The sequence below is a fragment of the Schistocerca gregaria genome, chromosome 2, assembly GCF_023897955.1.
Source record: "Schistocerca gregaria isolate iqSchGreg1 chromosome 2, iqSchGreg1.2, whole genome shotgun sequence".
Lineage (NCBI taxonomy): Eukaryota > Metazoa > Arthropoda > Insecta > Orthoptera > Acrididae > Schistocerca > Schistocerca gregaria.
The window spans coordinates 109,627,152-109,639,427 of record NC_064921.1 but is presented as its reverse complement, the minus strand read 5'-3'; the positions used below and the strand labels follow the sequence as shown (position 1 = coordinate 109,639,427).

General features: G+C 41.6%; 1 protein-coding gene across 1 annotated transcript in view; it reads left to right on the top strand.

Moving 5' to 3' along the window:
• The window catches only part of LOC126335602 (uncharacterized), a 375,101-nt gene that overhangs the window by 201,186 nt on the left and 161,639 nt on the right, over positions 1-12,276 (top strand). Inside the window, exon 3 of the mRNA XM_049999055.1 lies at positions 6,823-6,924. Coding sequence (XP_049855012.1) covers positions 6,823-6,924 — 102 coding nt within the window. The remainder of the gene's footprint in view (positions 1-6,822; positions 6,925-12,276) is intronic.

Below are 12,276 nucleotides of genomic sequence, written 5' to 3'. Positions count from 1 at the left end.
AATAAAAGAAACATTCAGCAGTAGCATGAAAATTCAGGCGCAAGAATATAAATCATAACCTTTGCTAATAACAACCCAAAGGTGGTGGTTTTTGAAGCGAGTATTCTGTTTTCGAATGTCTTATGGGAGAGAGTATTGCATGTTTAGTTATTTAAGCAGATCACTGTCTCTTGAGGAAATCACAGTTCCGATCATATTTTCTCAAAGCAGGCTTTATGGTACAACTTTGTATATCACTGGGATAGAATTTGGCTATTAATGTTGAAAAAATAAGTTGAAGTGTGGGAAATAGTGCAGGCGTCTTTAGAGAGTAACAGAACTCGTGTATGGACTACGTTGTTTGTACTACTCGGAAGTACTCTCCACGTATGGACTACGTAGTTCGCACCACTCGAAAGAGCTCTCCGTGAAAATTCACCTGAAAACCACTAGATGTCTCTATCAGCAGCTGAGGTGGACAGTGGAAACGGAAATATAGATAATTAGGTAATGTGTGGCCTCTGTGGAAATATGACGACCGTTTCCGTGACGACAACATGGCCTGTTGCGAAATGTTTGCAATGGTGACGATTCAGAAAAAAAATCCAGATGAATCTATGTATGACTAGAGTTTCTCCACTGGCTATATGTTGCAATTCCAGAATTACTTCCTCAAGTCTTGATGCTCATTACTTTTTGTAGTTATTAAAATTTAACTAATTTTTAATAACGATTTATAATTTTTTACACATAACATTTTTACATCATGTAGCTGAAATATTTAACCAACTGAGTACAAATGATTTTAAATCAAATTTCTGTCAGTTTTAGTTTGAGAGCTAGGAACTTTCTGAATGTTGTAGATGCTGCGCGTTTTACATGACTGGCTCTATTCATACGGAGTTTCTGCTGCAGAATGTTCACTGAAATGATGTGTTGAGAACAGTGCCTTTTACCCTGAAAGCAGCACAACTCAGTATGTTTTCTGAAAGATCTGCGATCGAGATGTGAAGTTTGTGGAGTCACTGAGCAACAACGTTTCCCGATACACCGTCTGAAGTCATCTCTGGTTGCTTATTCCATGACAGTAGCCTTTGCAGATAGATCCTCGTTTTCTTTTGCATTGCCGTCCGATTTTTTTACGACAGCGTAAGGGTACATTGTACAATCACACTAAATATGACTTAAAACAGCGCATAGACGAAGCTCGTCGCTTCGTGACAGCGTCAGCCTTACATCTTGTGCGCAATTTGTTTAGAAGGCGCAATGTGTTGTGCGTTCAGGAAAATTTGAATCTGAACACTATGCTTAAATGAACATTTTGCCAACATAACATGTCGGAAAACAGCATGTGCCATCCAACTCCTTAAATCTGAAGATTTTTAGCTACGTAATTCAAAGTAATATAAATTTGATTTGTACATAGCCGATGTGAATACATTAGTTAGAATAGAAAAAGCATAATGATATTTTAAAAAATTGTTACCCATTGCTCTGACTCTTTGTAAAAGAAATAAATGATCAATATTTGTTTTAAGTTAAGGAGAAAATTACTTATATGTATGGGGCGGCTAGAATTAAACTTTCTGTAGTTGAGACGTCCCCAATGAAAAACGCTTGGTCGTTGTGGAAAAATGTGTAAGGACATGCGGAAGAGAAATGACAAGTAAACCTTGAAAAGGAACTCATTTGAATTTACACATGAGAGGGTAACATTTCTTAATTGCGTACCAAGTAGCGAAAGTTTAACTGCAGGCACCACATTTGCATTGCTTGATTTGTTACAAAGAGAGGTTCAGGTACTGGGGCTTTCTCGGTGGCGTTTTTGAAATTTAGACTTTTTAAATGTTACTTTAAAACTTTTATGAACGTTTTGAAAGTGTTAATACAACGCTTGGAGTAGCACTCCTGTCCACCAACAATCTTTTATAGCATACTTTGTTAATTAAGTTGAATACTAGACTGAAGAGCCAAATAACTGGTACACCTGCCTAATATCGTGTCGGGCCCGCGAGCACGCAGAAGTCTGGCAACACGAAGTGCCATGGACTCGACCAATGTCTGAAGTAGTGCTTGAGGGAAAGGACACCATGAATCGTGTAGGGCTGTCCATAAATCCGTAAGAGTACGAGGGGGTGAACATCTCTTCTGAACAGCACATAGCAAAGCATCCCAGGTATGTTCAATAATGTTCATGTCTATGGCGTTTGGTGGCCATCGGAAGTGTACAAGCTACGAAGAGTGGTCTTGGAGCCACTCTAGCCATTCTGGACGTGTGAGGGGTCGAATTGTCTTGCTGGAATTGCCAGAGTCCGTCGGAATGAATAGATGCAATTGAACAGACAGGATGGTTAGTACGTGTTATCTGTCACAGTCGTATCTAAATGTATCAGGGGTCCCGTGTTATTTCAACTTCACACGTGCCACACAATTACGGAGCCTCCTCCAGGTTGAACAGTCCCCTGCTGACATGCAGGGTCCATGGATTCGTGAGGTTGATTCCACACCCGTATACGTCCAGCCGTTCGATAGAATTTGAAACGAGACTCGTCCACCCAGGCTACATGTTTCCAGTCATCAACAATCCATTGTTGCGCTTCTGTCACGTTGAACGATTCTCTTCACTGGTCGTTGGTCCCATTCCTGCAGGATCGTTTTTCGGCCGCAGCGATGTCGGAAAGTTGATGTTTTACCGGATTCATAATATTCACGGTACACTCGTTAAATGGTCGTACGGAAAAATCCCCACGGCATCGCAACTTCGAAGATGCTGTATCCCATCGCTCATGCGCCGACTATAACACCACTTTCAAACTCACTTAACTCTTGATAACCTGCCATTGTAGCAGCAATAACCGATCTAAGAAATCCGCCAGACGCTTGTTGTCTTATATAGGGGTTACCGACTGCAGCGCATTATTATGACTACTTACATATCTCTGTATTTGAATATACAGGCCTAGACCAGTTTCATTGGTCCTTCCGTGTATTTCTCAGTCAAGAGTTTGTTACCAACAGAAATTACAGTAAGGTAAACAGATGTAATTTTGAACTACAGGACACAGAATAAGGGTCAAATCTTAAATGCTGTAACTTACAGTTAGTATAACTGTCCAAAACTTTGAAATGATTTCGTTGTACGTCCGTCATCTCTCTCTTTCCTCGCTGTTCTCAGTCAAGATTGCACGTACTTGAAGAGTCAAAACGTGTCGATGGTGGACTATTCCATCTCAAAAAATGTAGTGAAGAAGTAGCCTCTTACCAGATGATCGGATTCGCTGGATAACAGTGGAATTGTCTTGATGGTTGTTGTCAACGGAAGCGATTTGTCGGACACTTAGCTTTGTTTTCACAGTTTCCACCAAAGGTCTCGCAGTTGTCAAAAACAGGGAAAGGTCAGGAACAAGCCGAAATGGCGTTCGTGTTCGGCCAAGCAGACGGAAACGGTCGAGACGCAGCACTGCTATAACAAGACAAATGTTCCCACAGGCACCAACCACATCACACAATATTTCAAGGAATTTTTGAGCGTTTATGTTATCGTGGGTCCTTCCAGACAGGCGAATGCGCTGGGAGGTGGCGGACTGTGCATACATTAGATTTGGAGGATCGGTTTCTATAGAATATTGAGACGAACCCTAGTATAAGCTCAAGGCAAGTGACCCGCCAATATGGTGTAAACCAAAGTATGATTATGTGTATCCTGCAAGACAACCGCTATTATCACCCTCAATCCCATGGAGGCCACTTTGAACATCTTTTGTGAAGTGGATGCGATGTAGCTCTGTACTGTGTTTCGAGACGATTAATTGTTGCACGCACACCGTCCATTTCGGGAAACACTTTTATAGGACCCTTTTCCACCCATTTCCAGAAACAAGCCGCAATGATGCTCGTGTACGGCCATATTTGTCGTATTTATTACTGTTCACCTTTTTATATATACCTGGCGTCTCTCGTAGGAGCCGTTAGGCGCTTTTTCTCTGGTGTTTCCGCCGGTATTTGCAATTTCGTTTTTGCTACGTGTCGCTGGAGTGAGCGCAAAGAAACACTGCTCGTCATGTCTTCCGTAAGACGCCCAACATCGGTTGAAAGCTTCTGTTCGTTTTCCAGTGCAAACAAAATTATTTTTTAAAACCTAATTTTACGTGGCCATTCGATACAGTGGCCCAATATTAGTCTAGTGTGATATTCGTGTTATCAATACTTATTAACAGGGACGGTAAACGATGAGAAATAGACAGTACCCTAGCAGCGACCGGTCAGCAGCGCTGCTGCATGGCAATAACTCAGCACGGGTAGACGGTGCTGTCGCTCATGGGCAACTGGCTATTCTTTGTGTTTTACTGTCCCTGATAATACATACCGATAACACAGCTATCGTATTAGTTTACTTTGGGACTGCTCTGTCAACTGGGCACGTAAAGATCCACTTTAAAATATTTTTGTTTGTAACGGGGAACTAACTGACTCTTTCAGCGACACAGGGCGTTGCATGAAAGACTTGATGCGCAATATTAGTTTTGGCCGACTTCATCAACACATTACAAAAAAAAAAAAAAATCGTGTGGCATTGTAGGACAGGGACCCCACCCGGGGACGCTCGGCACCCGGCTTGCAAATCTTATTTCAGGTGACGCCACACTTGGCAACTTGCGAGTCGTTGATGATGAAATGATCATGACAACGTAACATCCAGTCCACGAGAGGAGAAAATCTCCTACCCGACCGGGAATCCAATCCGTGCCCGCTGCATGGTAGGCAAACACGTTACCACTCAGTTAAGCAAGCGAGCTACACTTCACAAAAATAAAGTTTTCAAGCAACTCCCTATATATATATATATTTATTGACACATTCCTGGGGTCAGATACATCACATGATCACACTGACAGAACCACAGGCACATAGACACAGGCAACAGAGCATGCACAATTTCGGCACTAGTTCAGTGTATATCCACCTTTCACAGCAATGCAGGCTGCTATTCTCCCATGGAGACGATCGTAGAGATGCTGGATGTAGTCCTGTGGAACGGCTTGCCATGCCATTTCCACCTGGCGCCTCAGTTGGACCAGCGTTCGTGCTGGACGTGCAGACCGCGTGAGACGACGCTTCATCCAGTCCCAAACATGCTCAATGGGGGACAGATCCGGAGATCTTGCTGGCCAGTGTAGTTGACTTACACCTCCTAGAGCACGTTGGGTGGCACGGGATACATGTGGACGTGCATTGTCCTGTTGGAACAGCAAGTTCCCTTCCCGGTCTAGGAATGGTAGAACGATGGGTTCGATGACGGTTTGGATGTACCGTGCACAATTCAGTGTCCCCTCGACGATCACCAGAGGTGTATGGCCAGTGTAGGAGATCGCTCCCCACACCATGATGCCGGGTGTTGGCCCTGTGTGCCTCGGTCGTATGCAGTCCTGATTGTGGCGCTCACCTGCACAGCGCCAAACACGCATACGACCATCATTGGCACCAAGGCAGAAGCGACTCTCATCGCTGAAGACGACACGTCTCCACTCGTCCCTCCATTCACGCCTGTCGCGACACCACTGGAGGCGGGCTGCACGATGTTGGGGTGTGAGCGGTAGACGGCCTAACGGTGTGCGGGACCGTAGCCCAGCTTCATGGAGACGGTTGCGAATGGTCCTCGCCGATACCCCAGGAACAACAGTGTCCCTAATTTGCTGGGAAGTGGCGGTGCGGTCCCCTACGGCACTGCGTAGGATCCTACGGTCTTGGCGTGCATCCGTACGTCGGTGCGGTCCGGTCGCAGGTCGACGGGCACTTGCACCTTCCGCCGACCACTGGCGACAACATCGATGTATTGTGGAGACCTCACGCCCCACGTGTTGAGCAATTCGTCGGTACGTCTACCCGTCCTCCCGCATGCCCACTATACGCCCTCGCTCAAAGTCCGTCAACTGCACATATGGTTCACGTCCACGCTGTCGCGGCATGCTACCAGTGTTAAATACTGCGATGGAGCTCCGTATGCCACGGCAAACTGGCTGAAACTGACGGCGGCGGTGCACAAATGCTGCTCAGCTAGCACCATTCGACGGCCAACACCGCGGTTCCTGGTGTGTCCGCTGTGCCGTGCGTTTGATCATTGCTTGTACAGCCCTCTCGCAGTGTCCGGAGCAAGTATGGTGGGTCTGACACACCGGTGTCAATGTGTTCTTTTTTTCCATTTCCAGTAGTGTATATAAATAGGGAGTTGCTTGAAAACTTAACAGTCCGTGACCGATCTATACCGTCGTTAAAAAGCGGCACGCGATGCGAATATGTCTCAGCGCTGCCCTGGAGCTGTACCTAGAAACTGAAACTTCTCATCCCTAATAAACTGAAACGTTCCTTTAATGTAAATAGACATGAAAGTCTTCCAATCCATCTGTGGCATGAATCAGCAAACCAGTGTTTAGTAGTATTACTTGAAAGCAATCTTGGTTGCAATTTTAGTTTTTTATTTATCAATTACGCGTTTCACGTTGTTTAGGCATCTTCAGAATGATCTTAAAAGTGTTTACTGAGGTTAAAGAAGGCGATATTGGCCTGATGTACTCGACGATGCCCTTTAGCTACACTGTTTAAAGGATCGTCCTAAGAAATACTGAATTAAGATCAGCCTGAAGATGCCTAAATAAGGTGGAAGGTGTACTTGATAAACAAAAAACTAAAATTGCAACCAAGACTGTTTTCAACTAATATTAAATAGACATGCTCTTGCTCTGTATCGGTACAGATTTATGTATCTGTAACATCTTCGTTTGCAGCCACTAGTTCACTTGGCTGATGTCCTAACTGCTCCAAATGATCCTTTTACTTTTGTTCCAGACTGTCTGCACCTGCAACTGTACCGCGACAGCAAGGAGAGATACAAACAGGGCCAGACGAAGGCCTCTCTGTCGCTGCAACATTTCCTCGCTATTGAGACAGGTATTTGTGCTCCGTGCCCTATCTTCTCTACCAATACAGATTTTCGTTCCACATTTGCCATTAATAATCTAGTAATCTTATTTCGAGGCTGGTACAATGTCTTCCACTCAGATCCAGAAGAATTAGACATAATAACACCTTGGTATAAAATATATTTAGGATAATCTTCCATCTTCCTCCTGAAAAACTTTGGGAGGTTTGTGTGCGCCGCTACGCGTGTCGTAAAGTATTGCATTAGTATGAGTACATTATCTGAACACAAGAATACATGTGCTGAGCCCTGTAAGTTTGTACGTCTGAGACACCTGCCGCAAATTGCCAACAACTACCTATATCTACGGTATGAGCGCTTTTAAAAATACTTACCCGCGTTTTCTATCGGAGATCTCGGGCTACCGTACTGTGACCCACTGAAATAGCTATTGGTGAAGAGAATACGAACTATTGCACAATCAAACTATAATTACAGTTCTCCGCATTTATCGAATAATGTCTCAGGATGCCATATTCGCCTTCATGCTAGCGGATCCTGTTTCACTTCCCAGTCTATCAGGCTATATAAAGCCACTCAGATTCTAACAGGACTTCAGTGACAGCCTTCGACGTCTTCCGTAAGGCATGTTTCATAATCTTTTCAATTCCTTGAACCGTACCCTAACTACATTCGAAAGAGAACGACGTATTCCTTTTGCTTGCTAGATCAAACACAATTTCTCACAATCCGCTGAGCAAATCTAATCTTCCATTAGCCGTACCAACAACATCACCTCGACCTGTAACTGAGCTGTTATTTAATAAATCTTCCATGAAACCCACTTATGTTAGCTTTTGTCTCATTCTAAACATTCCCATTTCCTGTATGTACAATACTCCTTGCTGTGGTTTTCTTCGTTGTTCTAACCTGGATTCTCCTTCTGCGCCTTTGACAAACTTTCCAGCTGGTAATGATGAGGAAAAAAAGTGACGTAAGAAATACGGGGAAAACGTAGACTGGGAGCATAAGGTTGTCTGACTTTTGGCAAACGAAATCTCACAAAAAAGAGTGGACAAGTATGTTGTAAGGGTTGTAGTGGAAGCGAGGGAGGGGAGCAGCAACTACATTAAGTATTACATAAATGTCTCCTATTCCATAAGTATGTCTAATAATTTTAATCTGACTAAATTTTTTTAAAAAAAGAAAGTTATTCGCTTGCATATAAATAGTTGAATTAAAATAGTATGCATGTATTCATTTACATACAGATAACTGAATCACGTCGCCTTATCAGAGGAGCACTATTGTTTGTTTTAATTTAAGGTTGTGCCTTTAGATGGCCTTATTTCGACAACAGGTGGGTAAAATAGAATTATTATGTATACATATCAGATATACGTCTGAAACAGGAGACATTTATATGATAAAACACGTAGTTGCTACGCTACATGCTGAATGAACTATGAATTGTTTTGCCGCAAATGCGGTATCTCATTGCGACTTAAGTCGAGCAACCTTGTCGTCAAAACACATCAATTGAATTGATGGGTGAATGAGTAATTTCGAGGACAAAATTCGAAAGTCTCAGTTTCGCCATATGCATCGAACGATTCACTGAGAGTAGGTTTAGCTGACACGGCTACTTTTCTTTCCAACTCATTGTGATGAATACACTTTTGTCTCAAAATCGTAACAATAGAAACTCGAAATTCAGTTTTTGTAATGATCTTTTCCATGGCAGTTTCGTTGTTATCGCCTTATTCAGAGAGTTCATATCGAATGTTCACTGGATGCACCTTCCATTGCTCCTCCTCGCACTAAAAACTTACAAATATACGAGTGTCTCTCTTTTACAGTTTTCTATTAATGACATGGGAAGGCAGTCGAACTGGACGAACGAATTGTGGTCTTGTTACAGATCCATAGCACTCCTGAAATGATGAGGTTCAAAAAATTGTTCAAATGGCTCTGAGCACTATGGGACTTAACATCTTAGGTCATCAGTCCCCTAGAACTTAGAACTACTTAAACCTAACTAACCTAAGGACATCACACACATCCATGCCCGAGGCAGGATTCGAACCTGCGACCGTAGCAGTCCCGCGGTTCCGGACTGAGCGCCTAGAACCGCGAGACCACCGCGGCCGGCCGAAATGATGAGGTTTCTTAGCTCAGAAAATATGTAGGGTGACACAGCGGCCCCTACCAATGCCGTTTTGTGCAACCCGCAATATTAATTTGGCCCTCAAGAAGCGTATGCGAGATTTTCATACTATTTCACTCGCTACCCACCAACTATTAATCCCACGGAAAAAATGAACATAACTTTCTTATAGAAAATTTAACGTAGTTAAGTTTTGTAACGGACTACTCTACGTTTTCGCTTTGAGGCCATAGTGCGAAAGTGACGTTTAAACACACCAACACTTCCACACTAAGCCCTCGCCGGTCAGGATGTCTAATACGTTGTTCATGGCGCTCTTTTGTAACACTGTACAAAAATTTGCGACTGCCCGATTTATTTCCCACGTTCGACGATTTTCGTTCTTCATTGACTGGCTAACGGCTTAGTCGAACACTTACAAATTGTAAAATAGACATTTATGTACTTTTTACCTAAAAATTTTGTGAGTTTGTATAGCATAAGATAAATATATCGTTGTTCGTCAGATCTTCTGGCTACGAAACAGTGTTTTTGTAAGTGTCGAGTTTGGACCGAATTGTTAAGTTACTTTTAGCGTAATGTTAGTTTCAGCACAACGTTTACAAATGTTGCTTTTCTTTCATTACCCTCACCACACGTTTAAATTAATAATGTTAACGAAACAGACGGCTATGCTGGTGGCGTAATAAACTAATGAACAGAGACCGAAAAGCTCGATATCGAGAATAGTTTGTGTAGTTGGAAATTTTCGTAAGTAATACGAGGGAGTGCCACAAGGCGAGACAAAAAATCCTGACTGGTGAAGGATGAATGTGGGGACGTAGGTGCTTCTGAAAGTAACGTTATAGTTAATATGTAGCGAAGGAGAGAATATGATGGATGATCTCTCGCTTGGGTTTGAAGGCCATATATGACATTGTTGGTTGCATAAAACGACATCGGCAGTGGCAGCTAAATCTCCCTGTATGCTGATACGCAGCTAAATATTAATTTGTAAATGTAGGTAAATATGAGCTTAATGATAGAAGGAACCACTCAGACAGTGGAACGAGATCACGGTACTTGCTAGAACCTTGTGCATAAATGCCCTTTGTCATATACCAACTTCACATAAGACTACGATGTTTCATTTGCTACTGCAGCAAGCTAATACAAGATATTACAGTAAATCTACTTTCAATATTAGGCGGCACAAGGTATTTCATAATGTTACATATGTACCCATTATTCTACTCTGAATAGTAGGAGGAACTTCCTGAAAAAAATATGTTATCTGCAAATAATTACTCAAAGAAAAATCGTTGCTGGGCAACAGATTCACTTTAGAGAAAACACTGGAAAAGATAATCAACAGTTTGACCATGCAGTTCAAACGAAGTTATTTTTATAATGGCAGTATTTTAATTACTAAGTTCTCATCCTAGTAACGAAATAACATACCTACTAAAAAGCTATGGCTGTAAATATACATCCTGCATAAAGCTTATTACTTATTTAAAACAGTAATATATATAGAGGTTGTATCAAGTATAATTCCTTCAGCAGCAGTTGCTTCTAACGTAGGTAAATAATCATGTAAAATCTCGCTCATCATTACTTTTAATTAAGGCTAACCTTACTTCAGAGAGAAAATGAATATCTTGGATAGTTGGGGACACACATTTAAGAATCAAATATCGAATTATTCTTAACCATACAAACTTAAATTAAATAAAAATATTATTGGCAGAAAAACCTCATATCTTTTTTATGTATCACACTCCGAACCCTGCGAAAAATCAGTTAAATACAATCGCTGGTTTGTTCAAGGTAAATAATAGTCTGATGCCATAATATCTCTGCAGCATTGTCCATTTCATTTCACGTAATTAAACATCTATCTTTTCTTCTGCAGTACTGCTGAATACGTTTTCCTGCTTTTATCTTCTCCTTCACTATAAGCCGAATGTTTCTGTCAGTAATATTTCTTTCTCCATATAGTGTTTTTCCTATCGCTAAATATTGTCTTTGTTCCAAAACATCCTGAAGTTCACTACTTCCTCTACCACTAAATACCTTAAGAATCTTGTCTTTACATGAAGTTCTTAAATTTGTGCCGAAAATACGTCTTAGCGCACGCTGTTGTGCTCTAAAAACTTTTGCTCTGTTTGACGAGTTACCCCAGAACATGATCCCATTTGACATAATAGAATACAAATACGCAAAATAGACAAGTATATTGCATTTGTATCTCTTAATCTGACATAATTTACATTGCAAATACAGTCTTGTTCAGGCGCTTCGGATATTCTGTGGCATGACTGAATTTATTATCGAGCTGTAATCCCAAAAATTTATCACTGTTAACATGTTCTGTCTGCATGTCTTTAGATGTTACACACGTGATGGAAGGAAGTCTTTCTCAGGACCAGAACTTTGTATTGTGGGTCTTGTCAAAGTTTAATGACAATGAATTAGATTGAAATTGTGATAACCTATTAAGGTTTCACAGATGAAATATTCGGAGAAAGCCTACAGTCACATACTGCTTTAAATCCTTTATTAAGTTAAGTGAAAATTTGATTAGCAGCCATTCCTAAATCTGTATTTGAGTTGCTTTTTATTGCAATGTTTGTACCATCTGCAAACAAAACGAAGTTAGCATCTGGCTATTTAACAGAAGAGAGGTAATTAATGTACACAAGAAAAAGTATCAGACACAACATGAAAACTTGACGAACACCACATCTGATTAATTCCCAAGACTAATTCCTTACTTCGCGTGCATTTTGAAACAACACCCGTTGTTTCGTGTTAGCTAGGTACCACTCGAACCACTTTGCAGCACTACCAGTGAAACCATAACATTCTTGTTTACTGAAGGGAACACTGTGATTCACACAGCCAAAGGCTTTTGACAGGTCACAGAGAATGGCAGTAGACTCCAATTAGTTATCTAGTGGAATCTGTGTCGAAATCGTCAAGGAACCCAAACTGTAACTTGGACAACATATTATTTGCGTTAGGATGCGTAAGAAGTCACTTGAACACAACCTTTCTAACATTTTGAAAAAGCTTGCCAAAGTGAAATTTGCAAATAGGTTGCAGGTATCTCTTTATTCACCTTCTTGTAAACACGCTTTACTTGAGCATATTTTTGCCATTCTGAATATGATTCCACTGATAAGGGATTGATTACACAGATAATGTAAGACAAAGCCCAACTCACATGAGC